At 40.6% G+C, this 26335-nt stretch overlaps 1 protein-coding gene across 2 annotated transcripts in view; it reads right to left on the bottom strand.

Annotated features, from left to right (window-relative positions):
* LOC126473398 (brefeldin A-inhibited guanine nucleotide-exchange protein 1) overlaps positions 1-26335 on the bottom strand; it is a 285458-nt gene that overhangs the window by 14537 nt on the left and 244586 nt on the right. For both annotated transcript variants that reach the window (XR_007586450.1, XM_050100408.1), the window contains exons 26-29: positions 16234-16350; positions 15730-15870; positions 15432-15609; positions 9235-9491 (exon numbers count right to left, since the gene is read on the bottom strand). Coding sequence is in view for 1 of the 2 variants with exons in the window: in XM_050100408.1 (XP_049956365.1) it covers positions 9235-9491; positions 15432-15609; positions 15730-15870; positions 16234-16350 (693 nt within the window). In the remaining variant the exon portion in view is untranslated. The remainder of the gene's footprint in view (positions 1-9234; positions 9492-15431; positions 15610-15729; positions 15871-16233; positions 16351-26335) is intronic.

Raw genomic sequence — 26335 nt, 5'->3', positions numbered from 1 at the left:
GCTGGCAGGTCGACAGACACACAAACAAACATACACACAAAATTCAAGCTTTCGCAACAAACTGTTGCCTGATCAGGAAAGAGGGAAGGAGAGGGAAAGACGAAAGGATGTGGGTTTTAAGGGAGAGGGTAAGGAGTCATTCCAATCCCGGGAGCGGAAAGACTTACCTTAGGGGGGAAAAAAGGACGGGTATACACTCGCACACACACACACATATCCATCCACACATATACAGACACAAGCAGACTTAGACAAAATATGTCTGCTTGTGTCTGTATATGTGTGGACGGATATGTGTGTGTGTGCGCGCGCGAGTGTATACCCGTCCTTTTTTCCCCCCTAAGGTAAGTCTTTCCGCTCCCGGGATTGGAATGACTCCTTACCCTCTCCCTTAAAACCCACATCCTTTCATCTTTCCCTCTCCTTCCCTCTTTCCTGATGAGGCAACAGTTTGTTGCGAAAGCTTGAATTTTGTGTGTATGTTTGTTTGTGTGTCTGTCGACCTGCCAGCACTTTCATTTGGTAAGTCACATCATCTTTGTTTTTAGATATATTTTTCCTACGTGGAATGTTTCCCTCTATTTACACACACACACACACACACACACACACACACACACACACACACACACACACACAGATATATATATAAACATCAACATCTTTTGAAATGAACTGTTTTTAGATGGAGAAAGCTAGCCAAATGGTAAGACCACTGATGTTATTTTATTTCAATAAAACAAAATAACATTTGGAGACAAAAAATATGCATTTCCTTGAAATGACAAGCCAGATCTCAGAAAAAAGTAGGCCTCTTGAAAGAAGTGTAAAGGCGGGAAAGAATTGTGTACAACACTGTAGGTGACCACCAATAAAAAAATGGTTCTACGATGTTTGTTATTGTCGGTTATTACCACTGTGTTATATCTATCATTTTGCAGATTTTGTGTGATTTTTCTTTCGAGAAATATATGAGTAAATTGTGTACAAACTGCCAGTGACCGACACAATTTTCTTCTTCTTATCATCCACGTTTTCTAACATATAAACTACTTTTGGAGTGCCAAAATGTACTAGAACAAATAAAATGTCTCCAAAACGCCACACTGTACAATGTACTTGTGGTGAGACAGTCACAATTCCTGAAATCCATCACCCATGGCATCTGGCCTGCTGAAGAGCACTGCAGTCCCCAAATCCGCTGCAATATGCCACACGCAAACAGACCTGGCCTGCGGGCAGACCAGTGAGACTAGATCCGATATGCAGTGCTTGCACATTAGTGGGAACTGAATGGCTTCAGATCAGCACGCCCCATTCATTACAGAAACCCACAGAAATGGCCTGCGGTTTTAGCGCATTGTGGAAATCCACCTGTGTGGCAAGCTATTCACGAGCCACAGACAGCATGTTGATGAAATGAGACCACAATGATCAATCCATGCAACAGATTACTTGTACAAATACTCTGAGAATCAACAATAATGAGGATAGGAAATAACTCACCGCAAAGATGATTGCTAAGCTGCAGACAAGCATGTAGAAAAGACAATCACACTCTCACAACTAAATTTTCAGCCATAACTTTTGTCAGAAAATGAGAGCACACACACATTCACACCATCACTCAGACACAACTCGTGCACACATGACTGCCATCTCTGGCTGCTGCGCCTACAGTCTCTGAGAATTAGATCCAAACAAACCATTCCTCACGCCTCCCTGCCTCTCGTTGGTAGCTGCTAGGCTAGTGGCAAGAAGTGGTGGCAGCACTGGCTGCAAACTGAGGGGACTGGTATGTAGGGGAGAAGAAATAAGAATGAGGGAGTAGCGAAGCAGTGCATGTATTCAGCTGCACCCAGCCAGCGATAATACATGATACCTCAGTAAACAAATCATTTCATCTATTGAGGCAAAAACAAGATCTTTCCAGAGTTTTTTTAAAAATTTCCCACATTTCCCCGAGGGGTTGGAATTCCCTAATTTCCAGAATGTGTGGCAACCATTCTGTTGCTATTTGAGTTCACATTTTGTCATTTGGAGATAGTGAGAGGAGCTGTGGACACTAGAAAATGGAGTGCCAAATAGAGAAATCTCAAAATTTTAACATATTCTTCTCTTTGAGTTCAACAGATGGGTGACAGCAGCAGAGGCAGCCAGAAACATGCGGATAATGCCACAGGACAGAGCAGAACAAGGAAACAGTTTTCTTGTTTTAAGGAGTATTGTTTGACGTTAGTGACTCTGCATGTCCAGGAGCACATTTGGGGTTTGATGAAGATTGTTTAAATGAATTAATTCACAATGATCCATGTCAGTGTATGCGAGAACTGGAAAAGCTGGTGAACTGTCACCATTCCACCATTGTGCGACATTCGCAAGCAATGGGGTAGGTTCAAAAGGCAGGAGTATGGGTACTGCTCACTCTAAGCCAAACTCACAAAAATCAGTGGGTGGCCATATGGGCATCTCTGCTTGTTCATCATCAATTGGCTTGTATACAACAACAACCATTCATATCCTGTACCAGTACTGGTGACAATAAATGGTGCTAATATAAGAAAAAAGAATGGAATGGCTTAGCCAAAACTGAGCGGCAACTTCCTGTACAAAGACCTGTGAGCATTCCCAAAAAATTGATGATATACATCTGGTGGAACAGCGACGGTGTGGTGCACTATGAATTGCTCCCCTGAGGTGTAATCATCACTACTGACACTTACTGTCAACAACTGAGATGTCTTGCAGATATTATCCAAGAACAGCGACTACGAAGACTGCATGAAGTAATGCTACTCCATGATTATGCCCGCCTCTATTTTGCTAGACTGACAAAAACTGCTATACAGGAGAGTGGTTGGGAATTCATTCTGCACCCACCTTATTCACCTGATCTCACACCCTCAGATTTTCACCTCGGTATTGAACAATTCAAGGAATTTACTTTCTGGATGAAAAGGCACTCCAAATGTGGCTCACCGAGTTCTTTGCCTCAAAACCACATGATTTCTACAGTCATAGAATCGAAAAGTTACCCCAGCATTGGCAAACTATTGTAAATAGTAAAGGAGAATATATCACTGATGACTTAAGTCCCTGTCATGTGTGTATGTTGTGTTTATTAAACTAGTGGAAAAATGCTACTAACTTATGCACCAACCCAGTAAGTTCAAATTTTTGGTTACTATACTCAAAAAATTCTTCCTACGAATAGTTGAAAAAAAAAAAAAACAAGGACAAAATACACCACTGAAACTAGATTCATTATTTGCTCTTAGAGAGGCACTGCGTATTTCACTACCAGGCATCAGTTTTGCCAGTTTATCTGTTAGAGAGAACAGAAGTATCATTACGTAACTGAAGAGTGACAGCTTTTCTCACTATGGTGGTATTTCAACCAAATTACTAACATTTTGTGTTGACTTGTTCCTGTGCCTTCACAGTTTAATTGTGAGCAGGACATTAGCATCTCATCACCAAAGCCATGTGAAGAATTTATTCCTATTTCCTATGGGGTGTTGTGATTATAGAGAATTTTGTGGCCTCACTCATACCTAGCTCCTAACTCATTATACTGTTGTGTCTGCAGATGGCTAATAGCCAATAACCACTGTAGAGATCTTAACAGAAACATATCAAAAAGTACGATTTGCACGCAAAAACTAAAAACAGAATGATCTGTTAAATTCCAGTCTGAGGTGCAATAAGAAGCCTACTTCCATACAATGGAACTGCTTATCACTCGAGTTTTCTGCAGAGAGAAATTCACTACAGAATGTATATCAATACCTGTTCTGATAAAAATTCTCCAATTACGTATCCACCCACATAAAGCAACAGAAAGTGGGCTATGTGATGAAGATTATGATTATGATTTCAGGGCCTTAGTGGCTTGTAAACATAAAAGACTGACTGGCAATGACATCACAGACAAATATATTAAAAATAGCAGGGACAACACAGACAAATACATTAAAAAGTAGAGGTACAAATAGCTAAATGACCGCTAATAACAAACAGGAAAAGAGCCAGACATTCTTAAGAACAAATAAAAGTTGGTTAACAGTTCTATACACTGTTGTTTAAATTACCAGGTTTGACATTAACATACCCAGTAATTTGGACAGGAGCCCAAGCAAAATATAAAATCTTTCTCACACTTGTCTTACTGTTCTTTTAAAACAGTGGACTAATCATTATCAAGAATGTTGCTACTTTCGGAGTGAGAACATAAAAAGCTATCAGTAAAATGTGACACACTGGCTCTCACCTGACACAAGCACTGGTGGGGCCTCAGGCCGGATGAGGTGCCTGCATATCAGCTGATAGTGCCATTTTCCGTCATGCTAAACCCATTTCTTTCCACCTGTGTGACCAGAGAGGTGTTCACCACAGTCAAACAGTTGGCTACTTTCGGAGTGAGAACATAAAAAGCTATCAGTAAAATGTGACACACTGGCTCTCGCCTGACACAAGCACTGGTGGGGCCTCAGGCCGGATGAGGTGCCTGCATATCAGCTGATAGTGCCATTTTCCGTCATGCTAAATCCATTTCTTTCCACCTGTGTGACCAGAGAGGTGTTCACCACAGTCAAACAGTTGGCTTAATGAGCTTTAGTTTGTTATTTCATACCTTCATCTGATCTTCTCCCATTCTACTCTCCCACAATGAGATAAAGCACCCAAAGGGACAACATGGGTTGGTACATTAATTGCACTGCAAGCATTCCTTACTGCTGTGTCTGGTTGCTTCTTTCCCTCAATTCTCACATGGCCCGGTAGCCAGCCTAATGATACTTCTTTCCATTGCCATTGTTGTATGTGAATGGCATCTTGTTTTTTGTACCACTTGGTCTACTGGGTATATTTGTTGCATGGTCTGTAGAGAAATTAGGGAATCATAGCATCTACTCCTGTGCTTTTAAGATGGTGTAGAGATATGGTTCAAAGACTGTAAATTCATCTTTAGATTGAAACATAACACACTATTAGGGTAAACTACAATCAGAAGATAGTACAGCTTTGCTTAGACCTTTCAACGTAAAAAACTGTTGAATTTTGGTATCATCTAAAATTTTGCAAAAGGATTGTCTAAAAATAAAATTTGTTGTACAAGATTTCTTGTACTTCATCAAACTTAAAAACAACCTAGGCCTCTCTACTAATGGCAGAGACATCCTGCTCCAACACTGTGTTAAGACATTCAGCTATGTTTCTCCTCCACACTAATGGGTTGATTAGAAAGCTGATGTACATGATTAAAGTTGATACATAAATTGAATTCTGTGGTTTTATCTCAGAATTCTAGTCATCTTAATGTTTGATGCAATTGTTGATCAGCAGCAGCAAGACTAGAAGATGAACAAAAGACTGAAAAATCACCTACAAAAATACATCACTGGACAGGTGTCATGACTCTGGACACTACACAGTAATAAAGTAATTGAATGAAATCGTACCACCACACGCTATCAAACACCTTTTCACTATCAGAAAACTACGCTACCAAGTGCTGCCCACACAAAAACGCCTTTTTTAACACTGCCTGCAGGAGGATTAGATTGTTGAGTGTAGAATGGTACCTACAGAAACTGCACTAAAGACCTTGTTTCCTGGTTCTGGAGAGTATGCTAAGTGGTTCTTGATCATTCACGTTAAGTGCTACATTGTGATAACTATTTTGGTTGGTGTGGTCCTTCCCGGGTTCCAGGAAGGAGTCATGATTACATCCCTCAAAGGATCAGAGTATTCCCCCTTGAGTCAGTACTCAAATGTCACAACATGTCATGGTATCTGGCTTGGTGCCTCTCTGAGGGACACCACCTTGTAGAGCACTGTCTGTGTGGATAGAGAAGGCAGCCACACAAAACATAAGAGAAGACCAGTTATCATGGTCTTACCAGCAAACAAAGGCAACACAACTGTGATCTTATCTGACCGTGATTACACTGAGTAAATGCGGGCCTGCAAGAAGACAATGCATATTGGAAGATGAAAACTGGTCCTACCAAGAGAATTTAGAGGAAGACCACGACACTTCTCAAAGAACCTGGCTTGGCAGACAAAATTGTTAAGAAGCTACAACAGGAAGAACCTATTCTACTGATTGTGAGACTTTATGAACTTCTGAAGGGTCACAAAGATGAGGTGCATTTACGTCTCATTGTTAGCAACACTGGTGCTCTGACAATCACTCGCTAAATACCAGAAGGATCTGTTTAATCCTTGTTGGAAAATGTCCACATCATATTTGCAGCTCCGTGGATTTTGTTGGTGCCTTAACAACTTTAGGCTTAGTGATTGTGACACCCTTGTGAACTTCAATATTGTCTCTTTTTCCACCAGAGAACCTTTACAAGAGTCTTCGGAACTTATTGCGCAGAAATTTGACACAGAAATGACCAACATTTTCAGGCATGTCTTGACATCAACATACTATTCTTTCAATGATGGTTGCTATGAGCAGATGGAAGGGAGAAGGAAGCCCCTGGAATCAGCTCAACGGCAACTGACCTATTTCTTCCGGTATGTTGGTGACACATATGGCCACATGTAAGAGACAAGCTGATTGATTCCCTCAGACATCGCAATTCCATACAACAGAACATTAATTTTATCATGGGAGTCAAAGTGGATGAAGTGCTCCCCTTTTTGAATGTCGTGGTAAAAAGAAGAGTAGATGGCACTTTGGGCCGCAGAGCTTACCATAAGATGACACACACTGACCTACACCACCTGGCACAGAGGAATGGCATGCTCAGAACATCGGTACATAGGGGGCCCATACCCTCCGACAAGGAAAGACCCAACCTAGAACTTTAACATCTGAGTATGGTGTTCCAGAAAAACAGCTACAAAGAGTGGAAAATTTGAAGAGCTCTATGTCTCATACCACCTGTACAACCGGCGGAAACACAAGAGGAACCTCAGCACAAGAATGTGATATTGCATTTATTCTGTTTTGTGGTGCAATATCCAGGAAGACTGAGTGAATTCTTCAGAAACATCAGGTGAAAACTTTTCTTCTGCTCACAAACACAGGCACTGCTTAGTACTGTCAAGGATGACATCTGATTACAGAAATCTGGAATCTACCGGACCAGCCAGTGTGGCAATGGTTACATACACTGAACCGTGTGTATTGTCGAAGATCACTGCAGCGAACACCAACAGCACACCAAACTGCAGCAATCTAACAAGTCTGCAGTTGTGGAACATTGTGTATCAGAATTACATGGAATGGATTACGACCACACTAAGGTTCGGACCCAGACGTCTAACTTCTGCAACTGTGTAACTAAGGTATCTATCAAGATTTGAGTAAGGGGGCTGCTGATAAATTGTGATGGTGGCTACATCATTAGTAGGGAATGGGAACCTGCATTGTATCTCATGTAAATAAGGAAGGATATATCCAACAACGAACTGACTTCAGGGGCAGGGAGAGCGACAGCAGAGGCACCATCAGGACATGCCGCTGGGCGCGAACCTCTAATGGAATGACTTGGCGGAAGGAGGAAGAGGGAGGGGGGGGGGGGGGAGGGGGGGGGGCGGGGGGGGGGGGAGGGGGGGGGAGAGATGGTGGGCTGGGAGGCACTCAGTTCATCAGTGTACCTGATGATGGCAACATGGTCATTTGCTGAAATATTGTGCCCGTTGGACAGGGACATCCAGATGTTCACTCATGAGCTATTTTGTCACAAGTGTTTATGCCAATATTTATCCCCTGTAGTTGCATTGCAGCACTGACTTATACTTACAGGTTTTCTCAAAGTGGTTGCAATAGAAGCTGAGGAAACATGAGGTTGGAAAGCCTTATATTTTGAACTCTTCTTGGGGGTGGGGAAAGGGGGGGGGGGGGGGGAAGAAATTATGTTTGTATACCTTGGCGTATAGGCATTCACGTGGCCAATGCACATGATTGTTTATCTGTTCTTCAGGATTATATATCATTTCAGAAATACGTAAATTTTTGACATTTTAAAGATACAAATTAACAAGTCACACTATATGAGCACAAGATAGGAAACAAAACAAAAGACACACACTTGTGAGAGACTAACAGTTTAAGAAATATCCTTCAACTAATTCTGATACTTGCCCACTGTTTGTGACCAGGTTGGAGTCATGATTTAAAAGTTTATTGTTAGTTAGATACAACTGGAAGTACAGGAGGTTCGGCTTGAACATCATTTTCTCACTATGTATGCACATAATGATTTCAGATGGTTGCTTGAACAGACATGTAGAGAAAGAGAATGTGGTATATGGGGACAAGCAGAACAGAAAAGGAAAACAGAAACCGTCCAATAAGGTAATAAACAAAGAAATTAAGAAATGTTCAATGAATCTTTAACATTCTTCCAGCAAAAGAAACCCTAGTGGCTACTTTCAAAAGTTTCATTATATTTAATAATTGCTTTCATTCATCATTAACCACATAAACCAACATCCCTCATTTGAGGGCCAGATGTAATCATCATTTAAACTTTTTCAGAGTCAGAGAACATAGAGACACAATTTTTGGCTGTAAATTTTTACACTCATATAGCTCGCAAGAAAACTGTAACCACATGCCAATCTCATCAAAAGTCTTGTAGGCCCCTCATCAGATGCAATAAACTTAATATGTTCTTTAAGTAATGTCCTCACTCTTGTTTTCTCTGAGGCACAGCACTGTTTATTAATGTGGTAGTGAAGTGCTCATAAAGGCTGTACTGATGTGTAACAAAATGGAGCTATGATGACTATCACAGGAACCATTGAAACAATTCAGGTCAGTTTACTCAACTAATGTTGGTAGACACTACCCATCCCTACTCCTCAATACTTTCAAAACTCCCTTGTAAGAAGAAGTCTAAAAGGTGTTGAGCTACAGACGAAATTTTGAGTTCACTTGAAGTGGCATTCATTGTACAGGAATTGTACAACTACATGAAGCACAAAAGAGATCTGAAAGATGTGAGACTGGGGTATTGTGGAGAACACTAGGAAAGAATACTTGAAAGCTTCCAAGAATTCCAAACAGCTGATGATTACTCAGTTCACTGCATCAAATCATGCAACACATTCTTCTAATGATATAGAGTGCTGAGTGTCATGTATAAAGTTCACTTGTGTATAATTCTGTTATTTAGCACATAATTAATACCCATTTCTACCTATGATGTGTCTGATGATGGTGATTAAGATGGGAATCATACAGTCTCAGAAACAATTATATGTGATACATACCCTTTCATCAGACATCTTGAAAATCCTTGTCAGAACAAGAAGCAAAAGACATGTCCATGCATCTCGATGTGCTTCCGATTGCAAACAAAGAAAATATTCAAATGCTTCATGACAAACAGAGATGAGACGCTGCTGAATTATGGGCCATGCCTCTTGCCGTGTCTCATCACTATACATCTTGAAAAGTATTCTCAGTACACATGCCAAACTCTGAGTTTCCTGCTTCAGCAAGTTTGGTTTAACACCACCTTTGAAACCTAAACAAAGAAAGATGCTCAAATAAATTTTTAAAAATTACACGTGTTCAATAAATAAGGCAACACTTTTTTCCTGAGCCAATTTTGGTTGAAAAAATGTGTAATCTTCATGGGCTTCAGCTCCTATAGTTCCATGAAGTTCTGATAGGTGGTGCCTTCAAAACGGGTTCTGCAATGGAGGTGCATTACAAGCAGAAAGCTGCCATCGAGTTTCTTTTGGCAAAAAACCAGAACATTACAGATATTTATAGGTGACTGCAGAATGTCTACAGAGATCTGACATTGAACAAAAGCATGGTGAGTCACAGGGTGAGGTGTCCGTCCTAATTGGTAAAAGATCACGCAAAACCTGTCCGATCTACTGCATTCTGGCCGGCTGCACACAGCGGTGATTCCTGCAATGTGGACACTCTCATTCAAGGTGATCGACGAATCGCAATCAAACATATCACTGCTCAACTGGACACAAGCCTGCACACCCGAGAGCAGCTCACAAAACTTCTCTAGACAATTCTTCCTCATCTACCCTACAGCCCAAATCTTGCATCTTCCAATTCCCATCCATTCAGCCCAATGAAGGATGCTCTCCATGGGAAGCAGTACGTGGATGATGGAAGGGGTTACTGATGCCGCAAGATGTTGGCTGCGACGATAACCAGGAGAGTGGCAAAAAAAAAGTGTTGCCATTACTTACTGAATGCACTTCATAGAAAGCAATACCAAACAATATTATTTAATCATAGTATATACACGGACAAGGCAAAAAATTCCCAGACTTCCTGGTTAAAAATACACTTTTTCTCAGGTGAAAATACACTTTTTCCTTGGTGAAATTTAACTTTTTCCTGAGTGAAAGTTTTTTTTTTGTGTGTGTTTTACATGACAACATACTTTCCCTCAATATCATTTCTTTGAATAGTTAAGGTTTTATTCACCGGGATAGAAGTCCCCCACACTCTGAAATGAAACCCACTCAAAAAACAACATGTTTTGTAAAGTTATGTGGTGCATGTTTTTGTATTACGAAAGTGTAAATGCTAATTCCACCAAATACAGCATGGCAGCTTCTGAAGCACTCTAACTGAGATTGTGACATGCTTTTGTCAGCCAATTACAGCTCATGCCATGTGTTCTTGCCAGCCACTGACAACAGATGTTCAGAGCACAAGTCATGTGATGTAGTTAGGCAATAGCAACATTACTGTTAAATAACGCAGACACACAAATAAGAAAAGTTAATGGTTTAAATTAATATACCTACTATATAGCTGCAACAAAAGCTAAGTTTTCACATATAATATTAGTAATCAAAAAGTTTTTGCACACTGTTAACAATTAAGAACTGAACATTTTCTGTATCGCCCATAATAGTGCTACTGTCTGTAATGCAAGACTCACAGCACAGTTTGAAGACCATCAAGGAGTTTGCTGGACTAGCATGCTCGGAGTCCCAGCATGAATCCTGTTAAACATCTTTGAATGGAACCAAATTCTGCTTTAAGGGTATCAGAACACAGCACAAAACCACCATAAGAGAAGCTAAAGCATGCCCCATACACCCACCAACTACCACTTCCTTCAGGGTGAGCACTGGTAAGTCTTGCACCATAAAAGACAGAAACATGTAAACTAAGCATATTGTTTACTAACTAACATATTATGAATGGTTATTTTATAGAGGAATAACCACGCCACTAAACTGGCTAAGCACATGAATGGACACAGAACTATCTGTTTTGGGGACACACAATACTCAGCTATTGAGCAAGCTCTATTGCACGACTGAAGACACTCGAATGCCTGCTACATGCACAAGATATTTGGTTCTACTCATTCAGAGTTACTTTCCTTGAGCTCTTGAGACGAGACCCTGCCCTCCCACATACCCTTCCATGCTGTCATTCTAATAGATTTACCTCCATTAATAATTTCGTGTCTTGATGGTAAGTATTGGTTAATCATTACTGTAAATTTTTGCAGTTCTCCAATTTGAATATTTCTTTTAATACAAAACAATTAACATACGAATTACAGCCAGAGAAGAAAGCACAACCAAACTCATGGTAGAAATGCACTTCAATATGTAATATTCCACTATATACTAAACTTTAACCAAAAGAACATTTGTATTGCACCTGCTTGCAGTTCATGGTCAATGTAATACTATGAGTGAAATAAATACTACATTTTTCCTCTACTGTTAGTTTAACTCCAGTGTCAAGATAGTTATCAACAGTTCAAGAATCTGGATATTCTAGTAACTATTTTGAGACCGTGACTTACTGGGTTGACTGAAATTTCCTTCACTCAGTTGGAATAAACCACGAGAAAGAGTTGTATATGAGGTACTGGACAGGTGTGGCCTTTGAAAAACTAGCAAATATTGGCCAATCTGCAGTGCTGACAGGAAATGCTATCCTGAATGTATTGCTGACTGTGGGACACCTAACAGGGCCTCTCTACCAACCAATAGGAAAGCTGGAAATCATCATCTGGGGGACACAGAGCAGACCAGCAAGGAGCGTTCCAAAGACAGCGGATGCTCTTTCGGCTACCAGCTCTCCGACTAGCTAGCTGCGTTTCCTAGCTCCTCTCTTAAGAGTACCATGCACTCAGTCTGGCTGTGGCAGCCTCCTGATGTTGTAACACACATCACCCATATCCCTTAACATTAGGGCTTGGAGACAGGCTCTAGACATGACAGTTGATTTTCTTGTTTTGATTTTCATCTCAGAAAATCTCTTAACACATCCAGGTGCCCACATCCTGTCTCCATCCTAACTCCACAGCCACAGCACACAATCATGTTTTAGTATAATACTAGCCTTTTCCACACAGTTTCATCCACATATGCATTCAACACATATATTTAATGCCCCTCCTCCCCCCCCCCCCCTCTCCGTATCCACCTCTTCCTGCCTCTGCCTGCCCATCTCGTCCTTACACCACTTTCTCCTCCTCCCCGCTCTCTGTCTCTTCATCTGCACCTCCCCCTCTCTTTGTTCATTTCCTCCTCCCCCTTGCTCCGTCCTTCCCAACACCCCCTTGTCCACTCAATCTGTCCCCAGCCGTGAACATCAGTACATGTAGACCCTGCAAACAAAATTCAATAAAGCAGACTGATACTACTCGAATGCAACATGCCTGTCATGCAGGGCAGCCTGCAAATTGGGCCCTGGAAAACCATTTCTTGCCCCTGACATATAGGCTGCTCCGCAAAACAGGTTGATTTGGCAGGCCAATATTGTTCCTACACAACATGCTTGTTGTGCAGGGCAGCCTGTACGTCAGAAATTTGAAAATTATGTTTCTGCTCCTTTATCTCCACTCCTACTGGAGCTAGGAGGTAAAAAGCCCCACAGTGCTGATGCTCATGAGGCCTCCTTCTTCTGTGCCACATTTGGTTGAAATTGATCCAAGAGTTTTGGAGGAGATCCCAGATATACACACACAGACTCTGTTTTATATACAGATAACAGATTTAGTCAGCTAGGATTATCAACAAGGGTTAAAATAGCTGCTATCACAAAATTTAGATCTACACAATAGCTACTATTCCAATTGAGGGATTTCTTGTCATATTTATACAGCATTTATGTTTGAAACTGCAGCTCTGGGTTTCTGTTTTCAATAATTCGTACATGACGTCTTACTATTATCACTTGTCAGACCAAATGGGGATACATGGCCAACTTCATGGGATTAAGCCATCAATAATGTGTATTCAATAACATATTATATAAATGTATCTAAAAACCAAGATGATGTGACTTACCAAATGAAAGCGCTGGCACGTTGATAGACACACAAACAAACACAACACACACACACACACACACACACACACACACACACACACACACACACATGTACAGACACAAGCAGACATATTTAAAGACAAAGAGTTTGGGCAGAGATATCAGTCGAGGCGGAAGTGCAGAGGCAAAGATGTTGTTGAATGACAGGTGAGGTATGAGTGGCGGCAATTTGAAATTAGCGGAGATTGAGGCCTGGTGGATAACGGGAAGAGAGGATATATTGAAGAGCATGTTCCCATCTCCGGAGTTCGGATAGGTTGGTGTTAGTGGGAAGTATCCAGATAACCCGGACGGTGTAACACTGTGCCAAGATGTGCTGGCCGTGCACCAAGGCATGTTTAGCCACAGGGTGATCCTCATTACCAACAAACACTGTCTGCCTGTGTCCATTCATGCGAATGGACAGTTTGTTGCTGGTCATTCCCACATAGAATGCGTCACAGTGTAGGCAGGTCAGTTGGTAAATCACGTGGGTGCTTTCAGACGTGGCTCTGCCTTTGATCGTGTACACCTTCCGGGTTACGGGACTGGAGTAGGTGGTGGTGGGAGGGTGTATGGGACAGGTTTTACGCCGGGGGCGGTTACAAGGGTAGGAGCCAGAGGGTAGGGAAGGTGGTTTGGGGATTTCATAGGGATGAACTAAGAGGTTACGAAGGTTAGGTGGACGGCGGAAAGACACTCTTGGTGGAGTGGGGAGGATTTCATGAAGGATGGATCTCATTTCAGGGCAGGATTTGAGGAAGTCGTATCCCTGCTGGAGAGCCACATTCAGAGTCTGATCCAGTCCCAGAAAGTATCCTGTCACAAGTGTGGCACTTTTGTGTTTCTTCTGTGGGAGGTTCTGGGTTTGAGAGGATGAGGAAGTGGCTCTGGTTATTTGCTTCTGTACCAGGTCGGGAGGGTAGTTGCAGGATGCGAAAGCTGTTGTCAGGTTGAGAACCTCCCACAGAAGAAACACAAAAGTGCCCCACTTGTGACAGGATACTTTCCAGGACTGGATCAGACTCTGAATGTGGCTCTCCAGCAGGGATACGACTTCCTCAAATCCTGCCCTGAAATGAGATCCATCCTTCATGAAATCCTCCCCACTCCACCAAGAGTGTCTTTCCGCCGTCCACCTAACCTTCGTAACCTCTTAGTTCATCCCTATGAAATCCCCAAACCACCTTCCCTACCCTCTGGCTCCTACCCTTGTAACCGCCCCCGGTGTAAAACCTGTTCCATGCACCCTCCCACCACCACCTACTCCAGTCCTGTAACCCGGAAGGTGTACACGATCAAAGGCAGAGCCACGTGTGAAAGCAACCACGTGATTTACCAACTGACCTGCCTACACTGTGATGCATTCTATGTGGGAATGACCAGCAACAAACTGTCCATTCGCATGAATGGACACAGGCAGACAGTGTTTGTTGGTAATGAGGATCACCCTGTGGCTAAACATGCCTTGGTGCACGGCCAGCACATCTTGGCACAGTGTTACACCGTCCGGGTTATCTGGATATTTCCCACTAACACCAACCTATCCGAACTCCGGAGATGGGAACATGCTCTTCAATATATCCTCTCTTCCCGTTATCCACCAGGCCTCAATCTCCGCTAATTTCAAGTTGCCGCCACTCATACCTCACCTGTCATTCAACAACATCTTTGCCTCTGCACTTCCGCCTCGACTGACATCTCTGCCCATACTCTTTGTCTTCAAATATGTCTGCGTGTGTGTGTGTGTGTGTGTGTGTGTGTGTGTGTGTGTGTGTGTGCGTGCGAGTGTATACCCGTCCTTTTTTCCCCCTAAGGTAAGTCTTTCTGCTCCCGGGATTGGAATGACTCCTTACCCTCTCCCTTAAAACCCACATCCTTTCGTCTTTCCCTCTCCTTCCCTCTTTCCTGATGAGGCAACAGTTTGTTGCAAAAGCTTGAATTTTGTGTGTATGTTTGTGTTTGTTTGTGTGTGTATCGACGTGCCAGCGCTTTCGTTTGGTAAGTCACATCATCTTGGTTTTTAGATATATTTTTCCCACGTGGAATGTTTCCCTCTATTAATTCACATATTATATAAATATACATATCCATGCGATAAATACTAAATAGGATGTTAGGAGATTAGAACAAACCAGCTTACCAGCTTTCCAGAGCAAATTGCGCTGTTCATGATTGGAGTTGAAAGCTTTTGCAAATCTATGAGACTGAAGTAGACAATCAGTAAGAAGCAGAAGATGTCTTGAACTCAGGTTGCGATACATCCCCTGTTCTTCACGCTGTTGTTCTGAAAGCCCAGCTTCTACATGGAGCATATCTGCCTGGAATATGATTCATCATTTCATTATTCTACAACCTCATAAAGTATTGTTATGAGCATTCTAATTTAGCATAATTGTAACACAATTATGTAACAAAATACTTAAGTTCTTACTACTTACCTGTGCTAGTGCCAAGTTTTCTTGGTCCTCCTTTCTTGATGTAGCAGGGAAAAATACAATATTATCGATTGTTTGAATCAATTCCAACTGTACAACACATTTAATCATTAGACTTTGGAACAGCCTCTGGTCTGAATTTGCCTATAAAAAAGAAAAAAAAGAAAAGAAGAATGAGATAGCAACAATTATACAACTGTGCATCAGAATACAACCTGAATTTTTACAGAGACATACTACTTTAATTATAGCTACCTCAAGCATGATAAATGACAGGTGTGGGAGTAGTAGTAGTAGTTCCATTAGGAAGGAATGGGAACAGGTTATCAGCTGTGGTTTTATAGACAGAATCATATAAGGTTTTGGCTGCACTAATTTTGGGAAAGAATGGGGAACATAACCAAAAGTGATGCAATATGGATTTGAAAAGTGTCATTCTTCCAAATTGTGCACCCAATGTCCTACTACCCAGCCATTTCACTTCCTCATAATAAATCAGTTACTTACCTTTGAACGCAACAATGTAATTTCTTCTGCTGGGACACTACTGGAACTTTGTGAGCTCTGCACACTATACGAGCTGTTGGAACGTTGTAAGATGTGATTAGTATCATCAGTATTCCCCTAAAACATAAAAGCATTTTATCATAGTGAAATAAAAATCATGGTGTTTTGTGGCATCATAAAACATTACATGTTAACAACATACTAAACTTTATATTATTTCAAAATCAAAAGGTAGTTATATTATTATAAAAACATAAGTGAAAGAACAAAAAAAAAATGTAACTGCATAGCACCTTTATTATTATATAATTACATATTGTACATTAATGGAAATACCTTGATGGGAACAACAAACAAAATGAGAAAAGGCAACCACTCACTTGTAGCTGATTGATGTCTGGTGCAAAGACATTACCAACCTTTGCACTATCTCTGTTTTTCTAGTTTAAGTAATGTACCCATGGCCACATCGACACTGACTACCAGCTGAGTGGAAGCTCAGGCTGTCAACTGTAGGTTGGAAGGGAAAGACTTATGTAATCTGGGAAGGGTATGACTGTAGGAGTGGTGGAGGAGATTATGAGAGGTGTGACATAGGCAAATGGAGTGTCACTTTTTCATTTCTCTTAAGACTGTTGCTGAGAGCCACTAGTCTAGCCCTGTGCCATGTTCCTATTGCCTCCAGACCCCTTCCTTGTTTTGTACCTCTTGACCCCCTCCTAGATTACACATGTCTTCCCCCCCTCCCCCGCGCGCACACTAACACACTAAATGCGAAAGAAATTGGCACCTCCAGATCCACTGCTAGTAAAGTGTCTTTGATGTTTCATGTATGACCAGATTAGATTAGATTAGATTAATACTAGTTCCATGGATCATGAATACGATATTTCGTAATGATGTGGAACGAGTCGAATTTTCTAATACATGACATAATTAGGTTAATTTAACAACATACTTAAGTTAATATAACAACTTTATTTTTTGTGTTTTTTGTTTTTCTTTATTTTTTATTTTTATTTTTTTTATTTTTTAAATATATTTTTTTTCTTAATTTATATCTAAAAATTCCTCTATGGAGTAGAAGGACTTGTCATTCAGACATTCTTTTAATTTCTTCTTAAATACTTGTTGGTTATCTGTCAGACTTTTGATACTATTTGGTAAGTGACCAAAGACTTTAGTGCCAGTATAATTCACCCCTTTCTGTGCCAAAGTTAGATTTAATCTTGAATAGTGAAGATCATCCTTTCTCCTAGTATTGTAGTTATGCACACTGCTATTACTTTTGAATTGGGTTTGCTTGTTAATAACAAATTTCATAAGAGAGTATATATACTGAGAAGCTACTGTGAATATCCCTAGATCCTTAAATAAATGTCTGCAGGATGATCTTGGGTGGACTCCAGCTATTATTCTGATTACACGATTTTGTGCAATAAATACTTTATTCCTCAGTGATGAATTCCCCCAAAATATGATGCCATATGAAAGCAATGAGTGAAAATAGGCGTAGTAAGCTAATTTACTAAGATGTTTATCACCAAAATTTGCAATGACCCTTATTGCATAAGTAGCTGAACTCAAACGTTTCAGCAGATCATCAATGTGTTTCTTCCAATTTAATCTCTCATCAATGGACACACCTAAAAATTTGGAATATTCTACCTTAGCTATATGCTTCTGATTAAGGTCTATATTTATTAATGGTGTCATACCATTCCCTGTACGGAACTGTATGTACTGTGTCTTATAAAAATTCAGTGAGAGTCCGTTTACAAGGAACCACTTAGTAATTTTCTGAAAGACAGTATTGACAATTTCATCAGTTAATTCTTGTTTGTCAGGTGTGATTACTATACTTGTATCATCAGCAAAGAGAACTAACTTTGCCTCTTCATGAATATAGAATGGCAAGTCATTAATATATAATAAGAACAACAAAGGACCCAAGACTGACCCTTGTGGAACCCCATTCTTGATAGTTCCCCAGTTTGAGGAATGTGCTGATCTTTGCATGTTACGAGAACTACTTATTTCAACTTTCTGCACTCTTCCAGTTAGGTACGAATTAAGCCATTTGTGCACTGTCCCACTCATGCCACAATACTTGAGCTTGTCTAGCAGAATTTCATGATTTACACAATCAAAAGCCTTTGAGAGATCACAAAAAATCCCAATGGGTGGTGTTTGGTTATTCAGATCATTCAAAATTTGACTGGTGAAAGCATATATGGCATTTTCTGTTGAAAATGAGTGAGTGCTTTTTCTCAATTTTGTTTATTATTTATGCACAGAGTCTCCATGTCCAAAGCTGAGGATATTTTCGAGCGAGTGGCTTGGTTAGGTGTTGAACCATAAACAAGAAACGTTAAAATTACCAGAGACATGAATACACAAATGAAAGGAAATAAAATTGTCTTGGGTGTCACAACACTAGGCATACTGATTATAAATAAGAAAGTGTCTTTTTTGGAGGTGGGGTGGTGGTGGTGGTGGTGGTGGTGGTGGTGGTGGGAGGTCACAAAGCAGCAACATTAATATAAAAAAATATGTCTCATCTGCACTGTAAAAAAACCTTGAAGACCTCCAACTCAATAAAGATATTGATGATTTCTGCTAAAAATCATTCACTTTTATAGGGTAATGTGATATAGTTGTTAATGAGGGCATCAGATAAAATTAGTATTACAGTGCCCTTCAAGTACACAGTGCTGAATCACGAGTTTGAGTATTAAAGACCATCACACCATTATGTCATAAACCACTAGGGTTTCACATACTGGTTTTAATGAATTTTATTGATGATTCAACAGTGGACTACACAATGTGTGCTGTAAGTTCTGGAAAGGATGAGTATTAAGATCTCATGTAGTGTAACAATTAATTTTATGTTTCAGGAAGCAAGTGTTTAGTTTTTTGTACACATCTGCATCAGAAAATGTGAAAATACATCCAGAATCTTGTGTCACTGTCAATAGTATGGCTCCAGAGTCTGAACCCACTTGATTTAAACTGTGAAGCACATCCAATAACTTTGAAGGTATATAGAATACTGAGCCCAGACTGGAAGAATAAATCAGATCGCCCCATCATTTCTGTACAAGTAAATGAAAAACAAGTGAAATGTGTGTTTGGATTTCTCAGACAATTCTGGCTCAGGCCATTTTTCATTAAAGGTTCCCTGGCTATCTCAGGACATTCCACCCCCTCCACCCCCCCCCCCCCCCCCATCAAACTCGTGCTACTACCCTCTTGCTAGAGTCACTGTGGAGCAGTTATTGTGTTTGCAGCAAGAGATTTTCTTTATCTGTTGTGGACAGTTACCTGACAGTAACCTGCACTATCACATGCTTGCAGGCTGTATGTACTGAGCACATAAAAAGTTAAAAACAGTGTAGCTGATGACACATTATAAGTGACTAGATTGACCCACACAATATAATTTATAGGCACAGAAGCCCCACAGACAATAGCAGAAGAGATCAACAGAAACCAAGGAGGTTATGAAGCCTAAAGCTAGCCAACAAATGTACTAAAATTCCTACTTACTATGACCATCAAATGTTAACACCCCACCCGAGGTGGAACAGTGAGAGCCACAGTGTGACAGCTTTGCCAGTTGGCATCACACAACTATTGCACTGGGACAAACTCTCAGTAAGACCAACATATATGAGCTATATATGAGCTCAACTTTGATTGTGAAATGATAACTGTGAACTGAATGCAAGAGAGAGGATAGATATACACTGCGGCGACAGAAGTCATGGGATAGCAATATGTACATATACAGATGGTGGTAGTATCGCATACACTAGGTATAAAAGGGCAGCGCATTGGTGGAACTGTCATTTGTACTCAGGTGGTTCATGTGAAAAGGTTTCTGATGTGATTACCGTATTTACTCGAATCTAAGCCGCACTCAAATCTAAGCCGCACCCAAAAAATGAGACTCGAAATCGAGGAAAAAAATTTTTCCCGAATCTAAGCTGCACCTGAAATTTGAGACTCGAAATTCAAGGGGAAATAAAAGTTTTAGGCCGCACCCCCAAATCGAAACAAAGTTCGTCCATTGTAATATGAGACACAATTTAGGTCGAATGAATGGCGATACAGCTACAGTTGTTTGGTTCGAGTTGTAAGCTTAGAAGTTAAGCTTTACCAGGTAGCCATTGCTATGCGTCAGGCGCTCTGTCCGTATTTATACGGGTACCCTTCCTTTTTCACGTGCTTCGTCTAGTTTGAATTCATTGCTTATTTTTCTTTGATCTGATAAGTGCCGTTCTCTTTGTTATAGGTGTTCACGTCACTCTAAACTGAAAATGCATTACTGTACTGTGCCATGCATTGTTTGTCGCATTCTGATAATGAGTGTTTACGGCCTGTCGCCGCTCGCGGCACGGCTTGCTTTTGTGCGCGCTACCGCCGCTTTTTTTAAAAAAGAATATAGAGGAATCGTCTCATTAGCAAAACAATGGCAAGAGACTGCTATTTGTTGTTACTTACACTGCTAATTTCTTTGATAATGATCTACAAGAACCAAATAATAGACTGCGTATGACAGAAAATGTTCTGAACGAGAGTTAAGCGAAAATTTTTCTCCGTTGAAAATCTTTGCAGACGCCTCTTTAGTACATTACTTTCTGCACAGAAATTAGAGTCATTGTAGATTTAAAAATCTAGTCAATTGCCGTGCTTCATGTTTGACTGTATCACTATTAGGCATACGAATAATATGAATATAAACATAACATGATATGTATATTCTTCCGCGTTTGCTGTTGTCTCACTTTAGTTTCGTAGTTTATTGGGCAGACAGGATTTAAATGAGATAGCAGCAAACATGAAACAAATGCATGGCAAAATGTTTATATTCGAATTATTCTTATGGTGAAGGGAATACTGCATGTGATTCACAATTCATAAAAGTTCCTGTTAGCAACCATCTCGTCTCACAGGTAGGAGAAAAAATTCAGAACATAGAGTTGGCCAAATTGACAAACATCCCAAACAGTCTTGCCAGTCGGATTTTCGCAGTAAATTGAAATGCTGCTACATTCGAAGATGAACAATACGGAATTTGTATTTACTTCGTTGTATAATGTATGAAAATGTAGTGGTCGAAACTTGGGGCGGAGAAAAAAGCTCGTCTTTCACCTATTTTTAATTTATTTACTGACGCAAAGGTTTTGGCGCCAGAATTTATCTTTGTGCCTGCAAAGCATGCCTGTGTAGCGCTACATATATTCGACGGCAGAAGTTAGTTGTGGCGGCACCTACCAAATTTTTCAGAACTTCCGCTTACTTTGCACTCGATTCTAAGCCGCAGGCGGTTTTTTGGATTACAAAAACTGAAAAAAAAGTGCGGCTTAGATACGAATAAATACTGTATGACCGCACAAAGGGAATTAACACAAGCTGAACAAAGAATAGTAGTTGGAGCTAGAAGCATGGCACATTCCATTTTGAAAATTGAGATCCACAGTGTCACGACAGTGCCAATAACAAATTTCAGGCACTACCTCTCACCACGAACAACACAGTGGCCGATAGCGTTCACTTAATGACCCAATATAACGGCGTTTGTGTAGAGTTGTGTGTGGGACATATGACGAACATATCTGTTAGGACGGTGTGTCAAAATTTGGCATTAATGGGCTACGGCAGCAGATGACCGACACAGGTGCCTTTGCTAACAGAATGACAGTTCCTGCAGCACCTGTGGCTTGGTCAGATGAGTCCCAATTTCAGTTGGTAAGAGCTGATGGCAGTGTGAGTGTGGCACAGATCCCCATGAAGGCATGGACTCAAGTTATCAACAAGGCACTGTGAAAGCTAGTGGTGGCTCCATAATGGTATGGGCTGTTTTTACACATCTGGTCCATCTGTACCAACCACTGACTGGAAATGGATGCTTGGAGACCATTTACAGCCATTCATGGACTTCTTGTTCCCAAACAATGGAATTTTTGTAGCTGTCAATGTGCCATATCACCATGCCACAACTGTGTGATTGGTTCGAAGAATATTTTGGACAGTTCGAGCAAATGGTTTGGTCACCTAAATAACCCGACATGAATCCTATTGGACATTTATGGGACATAATTGAGAGGTCAGTTCATGAAGAAAATACTGCAAGGCACAATTTCACGATTATGGACGGCTACAGAGGCAGCATGGCTTATTATTTCTGTAGGGAACTTCTGACGACTTATTGAGTCCATGCCACATTGTGTTTCTGCACTATGCCAGGCAAAAGGAAGTCTGACAATATTAGAAGGTATCCCATGACTTTTGTCTAATCAGTGTACCTGTAACAGCATCAAGAGATTGAATGTTGATGTAAGATGACCTGTCTATTGAAATCCCTGATCAGATCGTAATTATCTTTTGATGAAACACTACAGTTCAAAGAGTCACACAATGACAGAGAAAAGCAATTAATCTGGATGCCAAACATGTGGAAAAAAATAACATTAGAGCATGAAGAAATGATGCTTCAATTAGGAATGTTTTCCAGTCATGTCTTAAAAATTCCACACAGTACAAATAAAACTTTACGTGGTGGGAAGCACAGCAAAGACAAAGTTAGCTAGTTACACAAATACTGATAGGACAAGGAATCTGGAGCTTCTAATCATACCCAAGGCAACAATTTCTTGTTTCTTCAAAAGCTTGAATGAACAGCCATGCAAGCAAATGAATCAAACAAGCTGAGATGACAGGAGTTCAGTCATGTGACAATGTATTTCATCATACGGGGAGTAGTCAAAGTAAAAAGTAAAAATTTTTTTGCGGGTATACGTCTGCAGTCCTGGTGCACTTTTAAATCCCTGCACTACAGTGCCACAGCATGTCATTGGAGGTGCCACAGCAAAATGGTGTACCTCACTGAGAATGTGCAGTATCACACATTAATTCTTTTTCTTATTTGAGGAGGAACAATACTACAATTACTGCCAAGTTCGTGGAAATGTATGGGAAAGACGCATAATCATGTGACACAGTGGCTAGGTCACAGTGATGCTTCCATTACACTAAACAAGTCTAAACGATAAAGAATGAAGTGGCAGACCATATCTCAATGTTGACTACGTTCTGCAACTGCTCACACCCATTTAGAAAGCCCACTGAACATGGGCAGCTGCGGAAATGTTGGCCTGTGTCACACCAACACAGATGACTTTGTTAGCCCCATAATCACCGTGGATAAGTGCTCAGTGCAGTGTGTGACTGTGATACCCCAGACACAGGCACAAAGCAAACTGTAGAAACAAATGGATTGAACACCAACAAAACAGGTGAAGCTCCAACCGTAACTGAACAAGCTAAGTTTATTTATTTATTTTTTTTTTGGGGGGGGGGGGGGGGCTGTTATGGTACAATGCTAACAGATTATGCTTGTAAGAAGCAACCATCCAGAAGCGTACTGCTGAAACATTCTGACATGGTTACAGGGTGCAGTCAAGATAAAGCATTGTGGGAATCTGACAAAGGGGGTGTATTTGCTGCACGATATGGTCCCCAGCTCAATCTGCAGCGAACCGAGTGACACATGTTGCTTTTGGGCCTATTAAATTTGACCTCCCCCCACCAAATGTGTGTTGGGCATTTCCATCATGATGAGAAGCTCATTTTCGAGGTAGAACATTTCCTGAACAGCCAAAATACAGACTTCCCTGCCCAATAACTAGTCATTAGGAAAAATTTGTTGCAGTGTAATGTGAATCTGTAGAGGAGGACTAACCCATCACAAAGTTTCATGGTTGCAGTTTTATTTTTTTGAGGCGATAATTAGAAGTTCATAATTACTCTTTGTAAATAATCAAAGAAAATCATGAGATTGTTTCTTGTAGACAAATGTGCTGGCCACCTAAAAGATGTTATACTACAAAACAATGTACTTGCTTTCCTTCCTCCAAATATGTACATCAATATATTGTGCAAGGATCCAGGAATCTTAAAAGTGACAAAACAGTTTTATTGAAAGTATCTTCCATAATATGTTGATGTGTCAGTGTGGCTTCTAAATCTACTGAATATAATGAGTTTTATTTTCGGTGAATCGTGTGCACTAGTACCTCAAGTAGTCTAAACCTGTTCCGGAAAGATTTTTTTTTTTTTTTTTTTTTTTGAGTGTGTGTATCAGTTGGAATTTTTATGTGAAGTGTGGCAGGCAGTCTGTGAAAAACTAGATGATGTTCACCTTCATAATTATATTCCATTTGAAGATAATACGAAAAAGAAAAAAAATTACAATCTATTGCCCTGGAAGAACACTGTCATTAGAGATGGAGCAAAAATTCATACGGAAGGAGGATAAAAAATGAAAATGATCATTAGCTTTCAAAGGGACTATCCCAGCATTTGCCTTAAACAGTTTAGAGAAACCACAGAAAACCTAAGACTGGACGTTAAAATGGGGATTTGAACATCAGTCGCCCTCAATACAAGTCCTATGTCAACATTGCATCTTCTCTTTTTGTTGATAGTATTACATCATTTCAGATATTTGGGTGTCGATAAGAGAATAGATGACATCGTAGAAGACAATGGGTTAGAATGTTCTTCCAAAACCTAAACTTGTTACTCTAGTTTCCATTGTGTCTTTAAAGAAAACATTAAGTCTGCACATTTCAAAATGTGGTTTGTCTTTTTACTGCATGAATTACTTCAGTTTTTGGCATAACAAAGGCATTTATTTTTCAAATACATAGAATGCCTACAGCATATTATCTTAATTTTGCAGAAGCTACCAACTACAAGCCCAAAAATCACTTTCTATTTAGAATGGTTTATGTGTATACACAATTTAGTCATGGACTCTTGAAGAGTATCATACTTGAAGAGCATCATAATGATCTGTTATTGCATTTTCTTACATTCCATTACCAACAAGGGGAGGCCACCAATTGTGAAATTCAGATTCGATTCATACTGCGCACAAGAAAAGCTCATGGCCAGAGGTGCAATGTGGCAAAGCACCAAGATGCACTTCTCAGCCGTTGTCGAGAAAATCGACACTTAAAAGAAACCGTTGCGGCGAAATACTGCCTACGATTAATAATTTTCTACAGTGCCGCGGCGCAACGGTAAGCGCTCGGGTTGGTAATCCGAAGGTCGCTGGATCGAATCTCGCACCATGCAATTTTTTTATTATTAGTTTTTTGTAATTCAAATATATAAAACAAAGATGAGGTGACTTACCGAACGAAAGCGCTGGCAGGTCGATAGACACACAAACAAACACACAAAATTCTAGCTTTCGCAACCAACGGTTGCCTGATCAGGAAAGAGGGAAGGAGAGGGAAAGACGAAAGGATGTGGGTTTTAAGGGAGAGGGTAAGGAGTCATTCCAATCCCGGGAGCGGAAAGACTTACCTTGGGGGGAAAAAAAGGACAGGTATACACTCGCACACACACACATATCCATCCACACATACAGACACAAGCAGACATGTCTGCGGAGATGGGAACATGCTCTTCAATATATCCTCTCTTCCCGTTATCCACCAGGCCTCAATCTCCGCTAATTTCAAGTTGCTGCCACTCATACCTCACCTGTCATTCAACAACATCTTTGCCTCTGTACTTCCGCCTCGACTGACATCTCTGCCCAAACTCTTTGTCTTCAAATATGTCTGCTTGTGTCTGTATATGTGTGTGTGTGTGTGTGTGTGTGTGTGTGTGTGTGTGTGAGTGAGTGTATACCCGTCCTTTTTTCCCCCTAAGGTAAGTCTTTCTGCTCCTGGGATTGGAATGACTCCTTACCCTCTCCCTTAAAACCCACATCCTTTCGTCTTTCCCTCTCCTTCCCTCTTTCCTGATGAGGCAACCGTTGGTTGTGAAAGCTAGAACTTTGTGTGCATGTTTGTGTGTCTATCGACCTGCCAGCGCTTTCGTTCGGTAAGTCACCTCATCTTTGTTTTTATATATATTTTTTCCCACGTGAAATGTTTCCCTATATATATATATATATAAAAAATGGAAGGAAACATTCCACGTGGGAAAAATTATATATAAAAACAAAGATGAGGTGACTTACCGAACAAAAGCACTGGCAGGTCGATAGACACACAAACAAACACAAACATACACA

The sequence above is a fragment of the Schistocerca serialis genome, chromosome 4 (genome assembly GCF_023864345.2).
Source record: "Schistocerca serialis cubense isolate TAMUIC-IGC-003099 chromosome 4, iqSchSeri2.2, whole genome shotgun sequence".
NCBI classification, from domain to species: Eukaryota; Metazoa; Arthropoda; class Insecta; order Orthoptera; family Acrididae; genus Schistocerca; species Schistocerca serialis.
This window is presented reverse-complemented; position numbering and strand designations above follow the sequence as displayed.